The sequence below is a fragment of the Choloepus didactylus genome, chromosome 17 (assembly GCF_015220235.1).
Source record: "Choloepus didactylus isolate mChoDid1 chromosome 17, mChoDid1.pri, whole genome shotgun sequence".
Taxonomy (NCBI): Eukaryota; Metazoa; Chordata; class Mammalia; order Pilosa; family Megalonychidae; genus Choloepus; species Choloepus didactylus.
In genome coordinates this window covers 73,204,904-73,227,522 of record NC_051323.1, presented here as the reverse complement: position 1 = coordinate 73,227,522, position 22,619 = coordinate 73,204,904, and the positions used below count along the sequence as shown (strand labels likewise).

The following is a 22,619-nucleotide window of genomic DNA, read 5'->3' as shown; positions in this document are numbered from 1 at the left end:
GGCTGTGTTCTGTGATCTTAATGATTAAATCTCAGCCTTTTAGTGGGTTTTCCTGGGCTTTGACCTTTGAAATGCTTCTTTGCTTCCCCTCCATCCTTAAGTGAGAAAGGAAGGCTAGAGGGAGTCGGATTTGGATAAATGCCCTTCCACCAGGTGAGATTGGCTTTGGGAAAGTGTTTTCACCTTGAGAGCAGGGAATGCTTTGAGCAGATTTAAAAATGGTGTTACTGTTCCCTTTCTGTTGCCAGTGCCATTAGGGGATCTTTACTGGCTTTTTGCCACTAGAACTTCCTGGAGGAAACCCACAAAAGTATGGGAGCCCTGTAAGACTGTGAATCCCAGGAGTTTCTCATTTTCACACTAGTCCACACTCAACATCCAGCGATTTGTCAAAATTTTTTAAGTGTTCCTACCAGATTATGGTTCCAGTGGCTTCTGTTCCAAATAAACAGATCTTGGGTATGACATTCTGTACTTGGCCTGTATCTCCAAATTTCAGGGTGAAGTTTCCCTGCAATCTCAGTCCTCTCATGAATCTGAGAGAAGCCATTGAATTTCAGTATGTTTAGGATTATTTTTTTGGTAAGATTGAGAATGACAACTTCTAAGCTCTTTACAAGTATGAGCTGAAACCAGAGGTCTGGTGTTTTATTTTTAATTTCAGTTTCTACATGTTATTAGCGTATAGATATGTGATTTATTTTTGTTTGTTTATCTCATGTCCTGCAACTAAAGAAGGCAGGGGGAATAGAAGCTAGTTAGCAAGGCCCAATAGAGTCGGAAACTGCACACCTACCTGACAGCAGTGATCCTGAATGAGGCAGTGCGGAGGAGGGTTAGTTGGCATCTGGTTCCTGTCTCCCTCTGTTGTCAGCCACTCCCCATGGGAGCTGGTTCTCCACCCTTACCTGGCATCTAGGCTGAAGAAGGTACGCAGAGGCAGGGCTAGTTGGCTCGCTGCTTCTCCCCTTTGCCCTCCTTTGGTATCAGTGGAAATATTCAGGGAGCTGAGCCTCTGCCCACAACTTGCAGCATTAAAGAAATGTGAATCAGCCTCTGCTTCCTCCCTGCCTGTTAGTAGCAGGGCCCAGCTGGGACCTTAGCTTAAACCTCCACTTGAAAGCGACAAGGTAGTTATTGCTCTGTGCCCCACTTTCACTGGAGATGTTTCAGCAGAGCTGACAGGGCAGCTGAACTTCCTCTCCACTTGTCTGCAGTGAGGCAGTGTGAATCAGTGCTTCAGTTTTGCTGGGGTGGTGGCAGTGGGGGCCGTCAGGAAGCTGAACATATACATCCACCCGTCCCATGCACTACAGTGCACCGAGGGAATGCCTGCTGTAAACATTTTCATACAATGGGGAACCCATGGGGAACCTAGACTTCTGCCAGTAGCAAGCACCCCTTCCCCTCCTAGATGGGGTGGTGCTAATGGAGGCCTAGTTGAGAGTCAGGACTTCTACCACATTCACTGGGAATGAGGCCACCCTAATAATGTCTTTGGAGACCACATATACTTCCAGGAATTGCACCTCTATCCAAACGTAATGAGGTACCCCTCTTCGTCCCTGCTGAGGTGGTGTTAGGAGAGGCCTACTGGAGATTCAGGTCATTTGTCACCGCTCAGTGTTAATAAATCACACCTTCCATCGTGACAGAGTAGGCCACATAGGGAGTAGTAATGGGACCTTCCTCCGCCTCCTAGCCAGGGTGGTGTCAGCTAATGCCTTTTAGGGAGCCACAACTACCCCCATCTTCAGCAGTAACAAGGAATCCCTCTTTTCCCCAAATATGCTTGGAGGTAGAGTGCACCAAGTTTGGGTGTGTTGTTGGTGCTGTCCGCCCTGAATGTGGGGCGTGTGTCTGAGCGGTTAGGGAGGGAGGGCAGCTTTAATAATCAGACCTCCCAGGTGTTCCTGGAGATTTAAGGCTGTTGCACGAGTCTAAACCTTCATTTCAGTCTCGCCACAGATTGTCTCTGCCACTGACCCGCAGTCCTTGGTGTTGGCGTAGGGTCCTTGTAATTTCTGAGTGGGTCCCTCTTCCAAGCCGTGCCCTCCCAGGGCCTCTGCTGAGGGATGGTTGTGCTACGTCACAAGTGCACGCCATCCCTAAAGGGAAGTTCTGGGCCGCTGGACTGTGTAGGTGCGTTCCCAGCCTCCTGTAAGGATGGCTGTATGGGGCGTGTTAATTTACCCCTTTTTGCACAGCTCCGGCTTCCCATCTCTGGGACAATTAGCTGTGGGTGCGCGAAAGGCTATTATCCACCCCCGATATTGTGGCGTGTGCGCATGTTGCTGGAAACACTTCCTGTCGCACTGGGTTTTTTGGCGCAGCTCTGGGTGTGGCTCCAGCGCTGGGCAGGAGCATTTCCAGCCCACCAGGAAGATGGCTGCAAGGGGCTTGGTTATTTTCCCCTTTTGGCCCACCTCTGCCTTCCTCGCTCTGAGACAATTAGCAGCAGGTGTGCGAAAGTCTATCTTCCACGCCAGATATCGAGACATTCCCACAGCCCATTCCTGCCACGCTTCACTGTGTGGTTCTTGCTGCCGTACCTGCAGCCACTTTGGGGTTTTTTAAAAAAGAACTAGTCCGATTCCAAACGCCAACCCGTGGTTTCCCCACACCGCAGTGTGGCTGCCAGATATTCATCAGCCTTACACACTCGTTTCAGAACTCAGACTCCCGTGCATGGTCCCTGTGGATTTAGCAGACCTTGTCCAGCTGGTGCATCGCTGGAACTGGCGTTCTGGGTCACTTTCTGGCTTTTATCTAGTATTTTTCATGGAGGTATTTTTTTGCCCTGTTGTCTCTCCTAGCTGCCATCTTAGGTTCTCCCTGGAGGCAGAGTGCAAAGCCTGCATTTCCACCCCCACCTAGCAGCGTGCTCCTTCATCCATACAGGATTTAAATGAGATCCAGAATCTTACAACATAATACCCAAACATCCAGCTTTCATTGAAGACCATTTGTCATATCAACGGGAAGATCTCAGGCTGAATGAGAAAAGACAATAGACTCCAATACCAAGATAGAACAGATGTTCAGCTTATCTGACAAGGATTTTAAAGCAGCTAACATAAAAATGGTTTAAAAGGCAATTTAAAATATGCATCAGGCAAATGAAAAAATAGAATCTTTTTCCGGCAGAGAATTAGAAGATCTAGAGAAGGATCAAATGGAAATTTTAGAATGAAAAAGAAAAAAAAAAAACAAAACCCCAAATTAAAGCTTATTGGATGACTCAACCTTAGAATGGAGAGGACAGAGGAAAGAATTAGTGAACCTGAAGACAGAACAACAGAAACTACCCACTCTGCACAACAGAGGGAATAAAGATACCCCATTTCCCAGGTAAAAATGAATGGAGCCTGTTCTAGTTTGCCAATGCTGCTGGAATGCAAAACACCAGAGATGGATTGGCTTTTATTAAAGGGGGTTTATTTGGTTACACAGTTACAGTTTTAAGGCCATGAAGTGTCCAATCAGCAATTGGGTACCTTCAGTGGAGGATGGCCAATGGTGTCTGGAAAACCTCTGTTAGCTGGGAAGGCACGTGGCTGGCGTCTGCTCCAGAGTTCTGGTTTCAAAATGGCTTTCTCCCAGGACGTTCCTCTCTAGGCTGCAGTTCCTAAAAAATGCCACTCTTAGTTGCTCTTGGGGTGTTTGTTCTCTCTCAGCTTCTTCGGAGCAAGAGTCTGCTTCAACGGCCGTCTTCAAAATGTGCGTCATCTGCAGCTCCTATGCTTTCTTCAAAGTGTCCCTCTTGGCTGTAGCTCCTCTTCAGAATGTCACTCTCACCTGCACTCAGTTCCTTCTGTTTGTCAGCTCATTTATATGGCTCCAGTGATTTAATTCAGATCCACCCTGAATGGACAGGCCAACACCTCCATGGAAATTATCCAATCAAAGTCATCACCCACAGTTGGGTGGGGCACATCTCCATGGAAACACTCAAAGAATTACAATCTAATTAACACTGATAGGTCTGCCCACACAAGATTACATCAAAGATAATGGCGTTTGCGGGGACATAATACATTCAAACTGGCACAGAGCCTCAGGGACATCTGGGAATATAACAAAATATCAAATACATGTGTCATCAGGAAGGAGAGAAGAAAGAGGGTGGAACTTTAAGTATTTGATGAAATAGCTGAAAAACTTTCCATGTTGGACAAAAGATATAAATATACAGATTCAAAAAGCTGAGTGAACCCCAAACTGGATAAATCCATGCCAAGACATATAGTCAAACTTTCATAGAAAAAGTCTCATAAGCAGTGAGAGAAAGAGACATTACCCATGGTGAATTTCTCACCTGAAACTGTGGAGGCTAGAATGAAGTGGCACAACAATTTTCAAGTTCTGAAAGAAAAGAACTGTCAATCCAGATTTCTATATGCAGTGAAAATATCCTTCAGGAATGAAGGGAAAATCAAGACATTCTGGGATGAAGGAGAATGAAGAGGTAGACTTATCACAAAGTAGTGGCTAAAGGAAGTTCTCTAAACGGAAAGGACTAATAAAAGAAGGAAGAAAGATCAGAAACTTAAATCTTTCAGAAAGCTCCTGTGACAGCTAAGTCCCAAAACCCAGAGGCAGTAGCCTCTTCCAGAACATCAACTGGATGTGTCCTCTTTGCTCATAAAGTTGACACCACTTTTCAACCTGGACAGGTTAGGGTGGTCACTGATTAAACTAGAGGAAGGGGTAGCAACAGACAAGATGGAATTTAACAAAGGATTTTGAATACTGAATCTTTATATAATTTTCTTTTTCTTAGTTGCTTGCTAGGTTATTAGAATAGCCAGAAGGAAAGAATTGGAATGGTGGAACTGTAACACATAGCATCCTTTGAAATTTCTATAGCTACTTGTTAAAGTGTAATTTGAAAGCTACACCTTTTTGTTATATGTTTTTGTATATATGTTATATTTCACAACAAGGAAATTATATCTGTTATGGTAATCTGTGATCAGAGATCTTTGATGTTACTATTGTAATTATTTTGGGGTGCCATGAACTTTTCCCATGTAAGACAGCAAACTTAATTGATAAGTGTTGTGTATGTTCTGACTAATCCACTAATGGGCCATTCCCTGTCTCTCTCCCTCTTCTTGGGCCTCACTATTTCCTGAGACAGGAGAATATTGAAATTAGGCCCATGAAGGACTCTACGATGGCCTTTAAGTGTTCAAGTGGAGGAAAGAATCACATGTCTCTCACTTTAAATAAAAAGTTAGAAATGATCAGTCTCAGTGAGGAAGCTTGAGATAGGCTGAAAGCTAGGCCTCTTGCACCAAACAGACTAGTGAATGCAAAGGAGAAGTTCTTGAGAGAAATTAAAGGTGCTACTCCAGTGAACACATGAATGATAAAAATGAGAAACAATCTTACGGAGAAAGTTTTAGTGGTCTGGATAGAAGATCAAACCAGCCACAACATTCCCTTAAGCCAAAGCCTAAGCCAGAGTAAGGCTCTAAACTTGCTTCAATTCTGTGAAGGCTGAGAGAGGTGAAGAAGCTGCAGAAGTAAAGTTTGAAGTTAGCAGAGGTTGGTTCACGGGGTTTAAGGAAAGAAGCTATCTCCATATCATAAAATTACAAGGTGAAGCAGCAAGTGCTGATGTAGAAACTGCATCTGTCTAACTAAGATAATCTTGATGTAGGTAGCTACACTAAACAACAGATTTTCAGTGCAGATGAAACAGCCTACTGTTGGAAGAAGATGTCATCTAGGACTTTCATAGCTAAAGAGGGGATGTCAGTGCCCTGGCTTCAAAGGACAGGTTGACTCTCTTGTTAGGGACTAAATCAGATGGTGACTTCAAGTTGAAGCCAATGCTTATTTACCATTCCAAAAGTTCCAGGGCCTTTAAGAATTATGCTAAATCTTTTCTGCCTGTGCTCTATAAATGGAACAACAAAAGCTAGATGACAGCACATCTGTTTATAACATGGATTACTGGGTATTTTAAGCCTTCTGTTGAGACCTTCTGCTCACAATAAAAGATTCCTTTCAAAATATGACTGCTCCTTGACAATGCACCTGGTCCCTGAAGAGCCATGTTATCTTCATGTCTGCCCACACAGCATCCATTCTGTAGCCCATGGATGAAGGAGTCATTTTGCCTTTCAAGTCTTATTAAGAAGTACATTTTGTAAGGCTTTAGATGCCAGAGATAGTGATAACTTTGATGGATCTGGGCAAAGTAAACTGAAAACCTGGAAAGGATTCTCCATTCTAGATGCCGTTAAGAATATTTGTGATTCATGGGAGGAAGTCAAAATATCAACGTTTACATTAGTTTAGAAATAGTTGATTCCAGCCCTCATGGATGACTTTGAGGAGGGGTTCAAGACTTTGTTGGAGGAAGTAACTGCCGGTATGGTGGAAATAGCAAGAAAACTAGAATCAGAAGTGAAGCCTGAAGACGTGACTGAGTTGCTAAAATCTCATGATAAAACGGTAATGGATGAGGGAGCTTCTTATGGGTGAGCAAAGAAATTGGTTTCTTGAGATGGAATCTACTTCTGGTGGAGATGCTGTGAAATGATGTTGAAATTTTGAATATTGTTTAAATGATTTAGAATATTACAGAAACTCATTGATTAAGCAGCAGCAGGGTTTGAGAGGATTCACTCCAGTTTTGAAAGGAGTTCTACTCTAGGTAAAATACTTTCAAACAGCATTGCATGCTACAGAGAAATCTTTCGTGAAAGGAAGAATCAATGTGGCAGACTTCATTGTTGTCTTAATTTAAGAAGTTGTCGCAGCCATCCCACCCTTCAGCATCCACCACCATGATGAGTCAGCAGTCACCAACATTGAGGCAGCACCCTCCACCAGCAAAAAGATTATTACTCCCTTAAGGCTCAGATGATGGTTACTATTTTTGAGCAGTAAAGTGTTTTTTCATTAAGGTATGTACATAGTTTTTTTTTTTTTTTTTAGACATAATGCTGTCGTACACTTAATAGACTGCAGTATAGCATCAACACAACTTTTATACGCACTTGGAAACCAAAATTTTATGTGACTCACTTTATTGCCATATTCGCTTTTTTTTTTTTTTTTTGTAGCGGTGTGTTACTGAACTCGTGATATCTCTGAGGTATGCCTGTGGATAGAAAGTCAACATCAACCATCAACCCGAAGAGTTTAATTGACCTATATAGAGCAGTTCACCCAAGAAGAGCAGAATACACATTATTTTCAAATCCTCATAGAACATATACCAAGTTAAACCATGTCCTGGGCTATAAAATAAACCTCAAAAAATTTAAGAGAAGTAAAATCATAAAGAGTATTTTTTTCTGACCACAACAGAATCAAACTTGATATCAGTAACAAAAAGATTACAGGAAAATTTCCAAATACGTGGACACTATAAACTGCATAGTTCTAAATACATGGGTCACAGAAGAGGTCTCGATGGAAATTTAAAAAAAATACATAAAATTAAATGAAAATGAAAACACAGCATAACAAATATCTTGGGCACAGCTGTAAATAAAATTTATAGCACAATAGTCTCACACGGGAAAAGAGGAAAGTCTCACATCAAGTTCACTCCTTAAGAAATTAGAAAAAGTAAAACAAAACAAATCCAAAGTAAGCAGAAGGAGGAAGATAATAAAGATAAGAGTTTAAAGCAATGAAATTGCAGGGGTGTTGAAGGGGACCCTAAATCAGAAAGCAATAGGAAAAATTGATGGAACACAGCTGCTTTTTTGAGCAGATCAGTGAAATTTACAAACCTTTAGCAGGACTGACAAAAAAAGGACAGACTACTAATATCAGGGCTGACGTGGGATACCATTTATATGTGCCTTTGTATATCAAAAGAATAACAAGAGACTGCTACAACAACTCTATATACATAAATTTAACAACTTAGATGAATTTCTCCAAAAGTAGAAACCAAATCTCAACCACAATGAAATAGACAATTTGAGTTGTCTTACTCCTTTTAAGGAAATTGAACTCATAATTAAAACCTCCTGAAAAATAATTCTCCATGCTCTGGTACTTTTACTGGAGGTGTCTTCCAAAGGATTTAAAGAAGAATTAACAATTTTAACTCATCTCTTCCAGAAAATAGAAGAGGAGTTAAATATTTCTTCTTCATAACTTAATAATGATATTAGATAGTTTTATAATTATTAGCTCAACTGTCAATCACAATTTAGGTAATTCCCAGTTCTTTTCATGAAGCTACTATTACCCTGAGGTTAAAACCAAAGGTAGTATAAAGAAGAAAACTACAAACCAATGTCTTCATGAAATAGATGCAAAAATTCCTAACAAAATAATAGCAAATAGAATTCAGTAGCAATACATTTTAGCAATACATAAATAGAAATTATACCAAGATCAAGTGGGGATTATTCAAAGGATCCAAGACTGGTTCAGTATTCAAAAATTAATCACTGTAATCCACTGTATTAACAGGCTCAAGAAAAAGAAATCACATAATCATTCCAATTGATGCAGAAAGCTCTTGACAACAGTCACCACCCATTCATGATGAAAACTTTTAGAAAACTTAGAGGGAAACTTCAGCTTGATAAAGAACATAAAAAAAAATCTACATCTAAAGTCATCCTTAGATATGAAAGACTGAATGCTTTCCCCTGAGATTGGTAGCAAGGCAAAGATGTCCACTCTTACACTGCTATTCAAAATAATACTAGAAGTTCTAGCCAATGCAATGAGGAAAGAAAAGGCATACAGAAAAGGAAGGAATGAATAAAACTCTTCTTATATGCAAATGATATGATGGTCTGTGTAGGAAATCCCAAAGAAGCTATCACAAAACTCTTAGAACCAAAGAGTTCAGCGAGATTGCAGTATACACGTCAACACAAAAAAATCAGTCACATTTCTCTGAACTAGTAAGGAGCATGTAGAGATGTAACTTAAAAGTACATACCATCCCAGTTGCTTAAAAAAATTAACTTGTTTTGTGAAAATTACAAAACTGATGAAAAAAATAAAAGAGTATCAAAATACATGAAGAGACATTGTGTTCATTGACTGGAAGCCCATAGTAGAGATTTCATTTTTCTTCAAACTGATGAATAGGTTTAACATAATTCCTATTAAAATTCTAACAAGATTTTTTTTGTAGATATATACAAAATTATTCTAAAATTTATATGAAAAGTCAAGGTAGTTAGAATAGCTCAAACAATTCTGATGAAGAGTAAAGTGGGAGGCATAATCTCATCTATTTCAAGACTTAAATGGCTGAAATAATCAAGACAGTGTATTGTCAGAAGGAAAGACATATCAACAGAACAGAATACAGAACTCTGAAATAGACCTATCCAACTATGGGGAGTGAGTTTTGACACAGGTGCTAAAGCAATTCAATGGTGGATGGTTGGCCTTTTCAACAAAGGTTACTGGAGCAATTGGACATCAGTAGGAGAAAAATGAATCTAGACCTCCCACCTTATGCAAAAATTAAGTCAAAGTGGATTTTAGATTTAAATGTAAAACGTAAAAACTACAAAACTTTTAGATGATAGTAGCGGAGGAAATTTTTAGGACCTCAGGCTTGATGAAGAATTCTTAGTCATGACACCATAAGCATGGTCCATAAATGAAAATGATTGATAAATGGTACCTCAAGAAAATTTAAAACTTTGTGAACAGGATGAAAAGAAAAGCTATAAATTTGAAGAAAGTGTATGCAAACTACCTATCTAACCAACAATTCATCCAGAATATATAAAGAGTTCTCAAAACTCAACATTCAAAAACATCCATACAGGATATGGGCAATATGAAGAGACAGTCCCAAGATGATGTTGATTGCAAATAAACACATGAAAGGATGTTTAACTTCATTGGCCATTAGGGAAATGCAAATTAAGACCATGATGTGATATCACTCCACGCCTGGTAGAACGGCTTAAAGAAAAAGTAGCCATAATATCAAATGCTAGCTGAGCTACAGAAAAAATGGATTGTGTAATATGACTAGTGTGAATATTAAATGGTACAGCCATTCTGGAAAATAGTTTGGCAGTTTCTTTAAAAAACTATACATATACTTACCATATATTCTAGCAGTTGTACTCCTGTGCATTTATCCCAGATAAGTGAAAACTTTATCTGCACAAAGATCTGTACATGATTGCTCTTGACAACAGTCACCACCCATTCATGATGAAAACTTTTAGAAAACTTAGAGGGAAACTTCAGCAACACCACACAATACTACTTAACAATGGAAAGGAATTAACTACAGTATTAAAACACACAATAACTTGGATGATTCTCAAGGGCATTATACTGAGTGATAAAAAGCCAATCTCAGTCTCTCATGTATGATTATATTGTATAACTTTCTGGCAAAGGAAAAACAAAGATGGAAAACAGATTAGTTGTCAGGTGTTAGGAACTTTGGGGTGAGGGAAGCTGCAGGTCAGGGTGTGTGAATGTAACTATGAAGGAATAGCATAGTTTTGTTTGTGGTTGTGGTTATATGTGTGATGAAATTACATAGAACTATATATACATTATGCAAATGTCAAATTAATATGGTAATATTATACTATAATTGTACTATAATATTGAACTAAAATTATGTAAGATGTAACTATTGAGGTAACTGTTAAATAGTACAAAAGACTTCTCTGTACTATCTTTGCAACTTTTTTGAATCTTAAAAAAGATTTTTTGAAAAGTTAAAAAATGTATTATTTGTCTTGAATGTATTTTGGCTTGTCATACACCCTTCTGCTACCTTACAAGAAACTTTACTACACTAAGTCCTGTTTTTATGGTTTGATAACTTGCTTCCAATTTCAACATTGTTAATTTTCAGGTAATTTTAACTTCTAATGAATGACCTCATTTGCATCCTCAAATCATGAGAGTAAATAAATATTGTTCTTATAAAGAATATGTGTCTGGCGAAGAAGCAAAAGTAAATCCAGGTAAAATTGTTGTAAAGAAATAGAAATTCAGAGATAGATGTTTTAAAGGGCAACCTATAAATAAATTGAGGTGGGGGGGTAGTGGTAGTTGGTAGTGTCACATTTATAGGCTAAAAATGGATGTTTTGGGTGATGCTATCAATATATACATTGTAGGTGTTCTAGAAGGAGAAGAAAGGGGCATAGAGAACATTTAAAGAAATAATGGCTGAAAACTTACCAAATTTAAAGGAAAAACATGAATGTATGCATCCAAGATGCTCATTGAACTCCAAACAGAATAAACCCCAATAGGCTCACACCGCACCATGTTGTAATTAAACTTTTGAATGCCAAAGATTAAAAGAGAATTCTGAAAGCTCCAGGAGAGAAGCTACATGACAAATACAAGGGATCTCAATAAGATTAATGACTGATTTCTCACCTGAAACCATACAAAAAGGCAATGGGATGACATTTAATGTGCTGAAAGCAAAAAAAATGCCATCAAGAATTCTATATCTGGCAAAACTGTCTTTCAAAAATGAGGGAGGAATTAAGATATTCTCAGATAAACAAAAGCTCATGGACTTCATCACTACTAGACTGGCCCTACAAGAAATGCTAAAGGAAGTTGTGCAGGTTGAAAGGAAAGGGCACTAGACAATTGACTGAAGCCACATGCAGAAATAAATATCTCGGGTAAAGGTAATGACATGTGTAAATGTAAATATCAGTTCTATTATATTTTTTATTTGTAACTCCACTTTTTACTTCCTACATGATCTAAAAAGCAAATATATAAAACATCCTGATAAATCAATGATTTTGGACTCATAATGTGTAAATATGTAATTGGTGACAAGAACTTCATGAAGGTGGTGGATTGAGGGGTACAGGCACAATACTTTATGTGCTGTTGAAGTGTTAAGTTGGTATCAAAACTAAAGATTTAGTATGTTTAATTTAAGCCCCATGGTTCCCACAAAGAACATGTCAGGGAATGTGCAAACTCATAGAGACAGAAAGTAGAGTGCAAGTTTCCAGGGGTGGGAGGCAGGGGCAATAGTGGGTAAGAACAAAATGAGTGTAAGGTTTCTGTTTGGATGAAGGGAAAGTTATGGTAAACGATGATGGTGAGGACCCTGCAACTCTGTGAATGTGATTAATCCCACTGAAGGATATACTTGGGAGGGGTTAGGATGAGAAGATTTATGTTGTATGTTTCCACAATTAAAAAAAAAAAAAAGACAAAAAAAATTACCATTAAATACAGTACACAAAACTGGATAAGATCTAGAATGGCAGAGAAAAGACTCAAAAGGACGTTATTGGGAGATAAGAAAAAATTGGAATACAGAATGTAAGCTTTCTTGAGTTTGATAAATGCACTTAACATGTTTATATAAGTGAATATCCTTTTTTTTGCAGGAAATGTACATGGAAGTATCGTAAGTTCAAAGAGTATGATGTTTGAAACCTACTCTTAAATTATCAGAAAATAGATGATAAATAGAATGATATGGCAAAGTTGGCAAAATGTTAAAATTGGTGAATCTGGGTTTTAAGGGGGTAAGGGTGGGATGAGTTGTGTTGGAATTCTCTGTATAGGGTTTGTATTATTTTTGCTACTGTCCTGTATGTTTGAAAGTATGTAAAAATAAAAAGTTAAAAAAAAGGATGTTGTAGATTTCTTTATAAATGAACTAACTGCATAAAACGATAGCTTGATTCCTAAAAGATTGTAGCTGCTTATAATTTTAATAGTTTTATTTTTTAATGCTCTCAAGTTTCCTTTTTTTTTCTATCTTGATTCTGGAGGAATGTAGCCTATGAAAACACTGAGTTGAATATAACAGAAAGTTGCCTTCTATAGTTCTGCAGTAATTTTAGAATAAGCGATTAGGGACTAAAATGGGGAATATTAACAGGAATGTTATAGCTTTGATAAAGGAAAATTTAAGTGGTCAGTAGATAGGAATACCTGCAGAAAAATGCTTCTACAGATGCCTTTCATTATGAATGCCATGCCTGGACTTTTGATTTGACTACTTAGATAGTTGACTGTCATCTTAAATCTGTAATTCGTAGTGACCGGGTAGAGGAGTGAGGCTGAAAATATTGGTGGAGTATGTTTAAAGTTCCAGATTAAGTCACTGGTGTTACATGTCAGTGACATGTCTGGTCTTTGTAATATGGTTGCCTTTTTAGGAAGTCCTCCTGAACCCGGGGAGGAGGAAGTACAGTACACATTTAAGGAACCCTTTACAAACTACTGGAGTTAAGACTGTTAGTCATATTATATTTGATAGATTTTATAGCTGTGTTTGAACTTTTCAAACAAATAATTCAGCAACTAGATTATTCCCCATTTTCTAGGAAGGTAGTACAAGCTGATGTCAGATTTGGGTTTGTTTGTCATATGCTACTTTCATCCTGGGTGGCCTTTTGTAAACTATTTTCTTTAAATATAACGTCATAGAGTTGTTATGAGGAATAAATGACATAATTTATGGCATTTCTGGGCTCTGTTGACAGCACAATGCCTGATACATGGTAAACACTCAGAAACTGTTGTCTTTTATTATTAGCTTGAAGAAGATTTTCAGACTTCTAAATCTTCTGTCATTCTAGAGTTACTTGTTGGTGAATACTCCATGAATATAGCCAACCACAAGAAGACCTCTAAGCTCTTATGATGAAGGGAACATAATTAAGGTGAAGGCTAGCAAGTATTTAGAGGGAGGTGCCAAGGTAATCATTAACACCTTCTTGCCCTGTTCTCTGAAGCTTCTGTGGTGTGGAATTCTGGCCGAGATGCCTCTGGGGACACCGGGAGATGCTGGGCCAGACTTCAGTTCTTATTACATAAGGATATCTGAGAATTGCCTGTGATTCTTCCCTCTTCCTTTCTCTACATACCAGTCACTTACATGTTGCTGATTGGATCCCCTTAATATTTATCTAATTGACTCTTAACCTTCCTCTTGCCAGTGCTGCTCATCATTTCTTACCAGATTTACTACAGAAGCTCCCTAACTGGTCTCCCTGCTTCCTGACTAGTTGGATTTCTGCACTGCCACTTATACCGGAGGTTGCTCTCTAAAATGCAGATTTGATTATGTCATCAGGGTTAAGAGCTCTGCTATGGAATCAGACTTCCTGGGTTCAAATCCCATCTCTGCCCAGTGTGATTCTGAGCAAATTCTCTGTGTCTCCATTTCTTCATCCATACAGAAGAATGACAGTTCAAATCTGGCCCATAGTCACCTGGAAAGATTGCTAAAACTTACACTGCCTAAGTCCCATCCCCAGCTTCTGATTCTTATCTTGGGATGGGATCAAAAAATCCAGAACTCACATAAAGGTTCCCAGGGGGTTCAGATACCCCTCTGTGAGCCCCTGCCCTTGGGTGCACTGTGCTCTGCCTGCCGTCTTCTCATACTCATCGTGCCCGACGTGAGCACCCCTTTGCCTGGCTAACGCCTACACCTCCTTCACTGCTTGGCTCCAGCATCTCCTCTGCTAGGAAGCCTTCTCCGACCCTCTCATTCTGGATTGGTGCTTTAGGAAGTGACCACCACTGCAGCAGCTCATTAGTTTATGACAAGAGCATCCTCAAATAAACTGTCTAAAATATAGGGTGAAAGCAAACATATTTCCATTCTGGCCATCTATTTATGAAAGCATCCAATTGTGATACTTTGCATTTTGCAATTCCTTGTTTAGTTATTTATTTGCTCTCTCTCTCTCTCTCTCTCTCTCTCTCTCTCTGCTACTAAGTTCCTTGATGATACACCTTATATCTTCAGTGTCTTGTTATGTATGTAACCTTTAGTTATATTTATCATAAAGTTATTTTTTCTCATTAAAAATTTTCTTTACTGAAATAAAGTATCCTTATACAATATGTCCATCTGTGAGGGTCATATTGCATGACAACTTTGTTTGCTTATGTGTCATTCATTTGAATTCCTCCACCTTTCTATTTGTACATATCAGATTGACTGACCTTGGTTTCTTTAACTGGAACGCTTTACTCCTAGTAATATTGGTAAGTGAGGACAGTGTGGGATGGACTCTGAAATGAAACTAGGTTGGTGTAAAATATTGTGAGAGGTTTAGTTCTAGATTTTTGGTGGTTTTATCTGTTTGTTTTGGCAGATCATCTGAATTAATTTAGATTTGAAAGTGTGGTCATAACTCCATTCATATACATACAAAAAATTTGGTATCTACAAAAGTTAATCTCCTTTGTTTGGTGAGCATTTCCTGGAACTTTTCATCATGGCTTTTGATTTTAAGGTGACCCAGAAACTTTGTTGAAGTAGATACAGGGAAGCTGATAAATGAGTATAACTCAACTGTTATCTTGTAAGAACTTGCCAGATGATTTTTCTCAGTGGGTTACTTATTCTTAAAAAGGGTTAAAACAACAAAAATTTCTCTGAATGTAAGTATGACGGCTTATTTTGCTTTTGAGTAACATTTAGGTCTTTGTTTTCATTTAAGTGCCAAAGATGATATTGATCTTGATGCCTTGGCTGCAGAAATAGAAGGAGCTGGTGCTGCCAAGGAACAGGAACCTCAAAAGTCAAAGGGGAAAAAGAAGAAGGAGAAAAAAAAGCATGACTTTGAGTAAGTATATTTTAAATATATTTGACTTTTATTAGCTTTGGTATTGGATTCACCATTTCAACTAACCCTGTGCCTCAAAATATATTTTAATTCTGTTCTAGTGAAGATGATATCCTGAAGGAACTGGAAGAATTATCTTCAGAAGCTCAAGGCATCAAAGCTGACAGAGAAACTGCTGCAGTAAAGGTGAAAGAGGGATCATTGTTACTCACTCATGTTTCGTGTTCCGCTCACATTTCATAGTGCTAGTTTGGGGGGTGTACATTTGGAAACTTGAGCAACGTACATGTTAGTTAAAAGTTTCTGTAAATTTTGATACCAAAGGAAGGAAACAAGTTTGAGAAGAAATTAATGTATTTTAAAGATACTTTATTTGGGAATCTAAAAGTATTTTGTGGTATGTTGCCTGTCCATAAAATTGGAACATTTGTTGATATGACCATATGAAAACATTTTGGGTAGTGAAGGGTTCCCTCCTCCCAGCTCCACCTCCAGTTTTGTATACTGTTTCTTGTTTGTCCTTTGAATTCAAATAAGCCTCAAAGTGGTGGGAAAGTGATAGATATTTTTCTTCTTCCAGTTTTATTTAGGCTTTGCATGCCGTTTGAAGAAGGTAATAAATGTGCACTGGTGATGAGTCCTTGTTTCAGAATACCTGGATTCTGAAAATCACAGTGAATATGGTGTGTGATGCCTAGACTAGCTTTTGGAACTGGTTGAGTTTTCATATTCTTGTAAAAAGGAGCTTATTTTGACATTATTTTGAGATTTTTTTCCACATGTACTTCACGAAGCACTTTGAGGGGTTTAGATAATTCGAAAAAATAAAATATAAGTCTGTTAATATTGCTAACAATGGAAATATTTTAGCCAACAGAAAATAATGAAGAAGAATCCATCCCAAAACAAGAGAAAAAAAAGAAAGCACAGAGGGGAAAAAAGCAAAGTTTTGACGATAACGATAGTGATGACTTGGAAGATAAAGATTCAAAATCAAAAAAGACTGCAAAACCAAAAGTGGAAATGTACTCTGGGAGTGATGATGATGATGATTTTAATAAACTTTCTAAAAAAGCTAAAGGGAAAGCTCAAAAATCAAATAAAAAGTGGGATGGGTCAGAAGAAGATGAGGACAGCAGTAAAAGAATTAAAGAGCGTTCCAGAGTAAATTCTTCAGGTGAAAGTGGTAATGAATCAGATGAATTTTTGCAGTCTAGAAAAGGACAGAAAAAAAATCAAAAAAATAAGGCCGGTCCCAATGTAGAGAGTGGAAATGAAGATGATGACTCTTCCTTCAAAATTAAGACAGTTGCCCAGAAGAAGGCAGAAAAGAAAGAGCGTGAGAGAAAGAAGCGAGATGAAGAAAAGGCAAAACTACGGAAGTTGAAAGAAAAAGAAGAGTTAGAAATAGGTAAAAAGGATCAGAGTAAACAAAAAGAACCTCTAAAGAAATCTGAAGAGGAAGCTGTAAAATCCAAAGTGACTCTTGATGCTGGAGCAGCCCCTGCCTCTGAAGAAAAAGGAGAGATTCCCACAGCTGCAGAAGGTTGGTAATAAGGAGGGTAGAGCAAAAGATTTTTAATTCATGCTTTGTCTAAGATTTGATCATCGTGCTCCAAAGTCGTTTTGTTGCTTGTTGGTGATGAAAGTACTTGAAGAAGCCTTTTAAAAATTACAGCTGAGTACTCTTTGTCTTGATTTTCATTGTTAAACATTTACATGTATAGTTTAAAATATCCTTCAGAGGGTCCAAGTACAGATGGGAATTTTTATGGAATTTCATTGTAAAAAATATATATATATATTTTGATGCTGATAAAGACTGGAAGTTGCCTAATGAAAAATTTATTCTTTGATAACTTAATGACAGATAATAACTTTGAGTCTTTTCTGTCTTTGAAAACCCAGTTTAATTCATGAAATAGAAAAATAAACTTCACATACTAAAAAACTTATTTAACATCTTCTAAGCGATAGTGAACCTCATTTTTGTGCCAGAACAAAATAAGTTTTCTAGATAAATTTCCTCTTCCTATTCAGCATGAAAATTGCTAGGATAGTAAAGTGATTCTCATGGAAAGACTATCTATTCTCAAAATGCAGATTTGTTTTTATTTTAGACTAGAAGATTTTTAATGGAAAAATTGACATAGCTTTTTTAACAACTGGAATTTTTATCATCAGACATCTTTGAGGACAGACACGATGAAGGTAGCTTCATAATCTTTAATTCTTCAGCATAATGCCTTAGTTTTTGGAGTGTAAATATATATATATATACATATTTATTTATTGAGATTGTTCATATACCATACAACTATCCAAACATCCAAAGTGTACAATCACTTGCCCATGGTGCCAAAATACAGCTGTGCATCCATCACGACAGTTAGTTTTGTTTTGTTTTTTTCCAATTTTTTAGAACATTTTCATTATTCCAGAAAAGAAATAAAGACACACAAAAAAGGAAATTCAAATCCTCCCATACCCCTAACTATCCCCCTTCCATTATTGATTCATAGTATTGGTATAGTACATTTGTTACTTTTGATGAAAGAATGTTAAAATACTAACTGTAGTATATAGTTTGCAATAGGTATATATATTTTTTCCTAAATGCCCCTCTATTATTAACTTCTAATTATGTGTCATACATTTGTTCTAGTTCATGGCAGAGATTTCTAATATTTGTACAGTTAATCATGGACATTGTCCACCACAAGATTCACTGTTTTATACATTCTCATCTTTTAACCTCCAGCTTTTCTTCTGGTGACGTACATGACTGAGCTTCCTGTTTCCCCACCTTCACACACCATTCGGCACTGTTAGTTATTCTCACAATTTGCTGCCATCACCTCTGTCCATTTCCAAACATTTATGTTCACCCTAATTGAACATTCTGCTCATAATAAGCAACTGCTGCCCATTTTTTAGCCTTGTTCTCTGTATCCTGATAACTTAATTTCATGTCTATGAGTTTACATGTTATAATTAGTTCATATCAGTGAGACCCTGCAATATTGGTCCTTATGTGTCTTATTTCACTCAGTATAGTGCCCTCAAGGTTTCTTCATCAACCCATTTTTTTAAAGACGATTTTGTTCCCACACCATACATTCCGTCCTAACTAAACAATTGATGGTTCCCTGTATAGTCACATATTTATGTATTCACCACCATCACCACTATCTGTTTAAGGATGTCTCCATTTCTTCCACAAAAGAGGAGGAAGAGTCAAAGAAGGTAGAGAGACAGGAGAAAATAAAAGAAAAAGAGTAAAAAAGAAAAACAAAAGAAAACATGACAGCTAGGAAGCAACAAAAGGAAAGATAGCATTAAACTAAAGTAGAATAAAGAGTCAGACAACATCACCAATGCCAAGAGTCCCATACCCTTCCCCTATGTCCCCCCCCCATATGCATTTAGGTTTGGTGTATTGCCTGTGTTATATTAAAGGAAGCATGATACAATGTTTCTGTTAACTGTAGTCTCTAGTTTGCATTGATTATATTTTCCCCCCAATCCCACCCCATTTTTAACACCTTACAGTGTTGACATTCATTTGTTCTGCCTCATGTAAAAGCGTATTTGTACGCTTTTATCACAATTGTTGAGCACTCTGGGTTTCACTGAGTTATACAGTCCCAGTCTTTATCTTTCCTCTTTCCTTTTGGTGTCCCACATGCTCCTAACCTTCCCCTTTCAACCATACTCATAGTCACCTTTGTTCAGTGTACTTATGTTATTGTGCTACTGTCTCCCAAAATTGTGTTCCAAACCTCTCACTCCTGTCTTTTTCTTTGTCTGCAGTGCTCCCTTCAGTGTTTCCTGTAGAGCAGGTATCTTGTTCCCAGTCTCTGTCATTGTCTGTTTGTCAGAGAATATTTTAAGCTCTCCCTCATATTTGAAGGACAGTTTTGCTGGATATAGGATTCTTGGTTGGTGGTTTTTCTCTTTTGGTATCTCACCCCACTTCCTTCTTGCCTCCATGGTTTCTATTGAGAAATCTGCACATAGTCTTAAAAGCTTCCTTTGCATGTGATGGATCACTTTTCTCTTGCTGCTTTCAGGATTCTGCCTTTATCTTTGATGTTTGATAATCTGATTACTAAGTGTCTTGGCATAGGCCTATTTGGATCTATTCTGTTTGGGCTATGCTGTGCTTCTTGGATCTGTAATTTTATGTCTGTCATAAGAGATGGGAAATTTTCATCGATTGTTTTCTCTATTATTTCTTCTTCCCCTTTTCCCTTCTCTTCTTCTGGGACACCCATGACACTTACATTCCTGCATTTCATTTTGTCCTTAAGTTCCCAGAGATTTTGCTCATATATTTCCATTCTTTTCTCTGTCTGTTCTTTTGTGTGTAGGCTTTCAGGTGCCTTGTTCTCCAGTTCCTGAGAGTTTTCCTCTGCCTCTTGAGATCTGCTGTTGTATGTCTCCATTGTGTCCTTCATCTCTTGTGTTGTGTATTTCATTTCCATAGATTCTGTCAGTTGTTTTTTTGAACTTTTGATTTCTACTTGATGTACACCCAGTGTTTTCATCATATGCTTCATCTTTTTTGCCATATCTTCCCTAAACTTTCTGAATTGATCCAGCACTAGTTGTTTCAATTCCTGTATCTCAGTTGAAGTGTAAGTTTGTTCCTTTGACTGGGCCGTAACTTCATTTTTCTTACTGTAGGTTGTAGTTTTCTGTTGTCTAGGCGTCTGGCCTCCTTGGTTACCCCAATCAGGTTTTCCCAGACCAGAACAAGCTCAGGTCTTGGAAGGAGGCAATAGTTTCAAGTCTCCCTGAGGGTGACTTAGAAGATTGATGCACCCTGTGAGGCTTCAAATCACTATGCTTTTCTGCCCAGCAGGTGGCACCTGACAGCCTGTAGCTCCAGACTGGTGTAAGGAGGTGTGGCCCGTGGCTGTTTTCCCCCAGGTTCTGGGGTCTGGTTCTGAATGGACGGCAGGTAGTAGAGCTTGGCACTGCCTCTTTCCTCTTAGGGATGATATACCCCCTGTGGAGAGGTCATTAGCATTTGAATAGACTCTGACTCCGCTATCTCCACCCTTTTCTGGGTCAGAGTGCTAGGAATTGACAATAACTGAGGCTTTCTCCACTGAGCCGAAAAAGGGACAGAAAGACCCCCTTCAGGATCAGTGCAGCCCCCCTCAGTTTCACCCATCGGCCAGAGACAGCACCAGTGTCCTCTGGGCTCCCACTCTCTCCCAGAGAGGTTCTCCAGCTCTCCAAGGTCAGTCAGAAGCCTCTGTCTGCTTGTTGGGGTTTCATAGCTTGTATTGAGCATGTACTAATTAAAACCCCAGTTGGAGCTCAGCTGAGCTATATTCGCTTGCTCGGAGAGAGCTGCTCTCTAGCACTGCACGGCTTTGCAGTTCAGGCCATGGAGGGAGGGGCTTCTGGCCCGGGACCGCATTTTTTACTTACAGATTTTATGCTGCGATCTTGGGCATTCCTCCCAGTTCAGGTAGGTGTATGATGAGTGGATGGTCACGTTTGTCCCCCCACAGTTATTCCAGATTATTTTCTGGTTGTTCCTGGCTGTTTATTAGTTGTTCCAGGGGGACTAACTAACTTCCACTCCTCTCTATGCTGCCATCTTCTTTCCCTCATCTATATTTTTAACTATTATCCTCCAGTTAACCCTTTAAGGTAGGCATTATTCTTGTCATCTCCAGCTTATAGAAGTGAAGTTATTTACACGAACATTAGGTTGGAGTTAGTTCATTCTATACATTACAGTTTCTGCTTGAGCATCTGCCATGTGCCAGCCACTCTGCTCAGACACTGTGGGTTCAGAGATTCATTAGATGCAGCGTTCCCCTCTCCCAAACTGGTGCTCCCTTCCCCTGTCTTCTTGGATGGGTCAAGACAACTGATAGCAATGCAGCATCGTAGGCTTCTCAGAAGGCCTGTTGCTGAGGCATTGTGGTTACTCAGTTGTTTTAGGTATTCAGGTGCTTGTGATGGCTTGGAGGCCCTGGACCTGGCCCCAGTGGCTCTCGAATTCTGGAATTTGCTCATCATTGCCTTAAGAAATGACTTTCTTAAAAATAAAGTCTTTGCCTTTTTTTTCTTTGGTAGATGACAATGAAGGTGACAAAAAGAAAAAAGATAAGAAGAAAAAGAAAGGAGAAAAAGAAGAAAAGGAGAAAGAGAAGAAAAAAGGACCTAGCAAAGCCACGGTTAAAGCTATGCAAGAAGCTTTGGCTAAGCTTAAAGAAGAAGAAGAAAGACAAAAGAGAGAAGAGGAAGAACGTATAAAACGACTTGAAGAATTAGAAGCCAAACGTAAAGAAGAGGTATGTTTCATGAAGTTGCTGAAATTGATACTGTGTTTAATTTAAAAACTCTTGTCATCTAAAATATCTCGAAACTTCTATTTCTAAAAATTTTGTAGTTGTATGAGGATTCTCTTATGTTATTGTTTTGATATAAATAATAGGATGAAGTAGAAATCCTAATTTTATTTCCCCAGTACACATAGAACTTGCTTGTGTATCGTTACCAATGACTTATCCACTCCAATGTTGATGTTAATTAATGATCGTTATGTACAACATTAAAAATACTTTAATTTGGATTCTCCTACCATAATACTTCACATGTATACTAAGAGCTTTGTTGAAGCTTGGGTGTTTAATTTTAAATTTTATAATTCATTAAGGTAATAAAATTTTTGCTTGACATGACCTCTTTAAAAGGAACGATTAGAACAAGAAAGACGAGAAAGGAAAAAGCAGAAAGAAAAAGAAAGGAAAGAACGCTTGAAAAAAGAAGGGAAACTTTTAACTAAATCCCAGAGAGAAGCCAGAGCCAGAGCCGAAGCTACACTTAAACTTCTACAAGCTCAGGGTAAGTTTTCTTAATAAACTGAATAGTCTATAAGTTTCTCTCATGCAGTTATATCTCTGTAACGTTCAGAAGGAGAATTGGATTGAAGCAAAAGGAGAATTCCTGTGAAAATGCTGTGAAAAAGTCCAATAAAAATGTAAGGAAGCAGTAATGTGATTCCATTGTTGAGGAAGATGA

General features: G+C 38.4%; 1 protein-coding gene across 2 annotated transcripts in view; it reads left to right on the top strand.

Moving 5' to 3' along the window:
- Positions 1 to 22,619, top strand: part of EIF5B (eukaryotic translation initiation factor 5B) — a 102,309-nt gene that overhangs the window by 37,011 nt on the left and 42,679 nt on the right. For both annotated transcript variants that reach the window (XM_037807470.1, XM_037807469.1), the window contains exons 2-6: positions 15,444 to 15,569; positions 15,671 to 15,755; positions 16,440 to 17,115; positions 21,672 to 21,889; positions 22,292 to 22,442. In XM_037807470.1, coding sequence (XP_037663398.1) covers positions 15,444 to 15,569; positions 15,671 to 15,755; positions 16,440 to 17,115; positions 21,672 to 21,889; positions 22,292 to 22,442 — 1,256 coding nt within the window. The remainder of the gene's footprint in view (positions 1 to 15,443; positions 15,570 to 15,670; positions 15,756 to 16,439; positions 17,116 to 21,671; positions 21,890 to 22,291; positions 22,443 to 22,619) is intronic.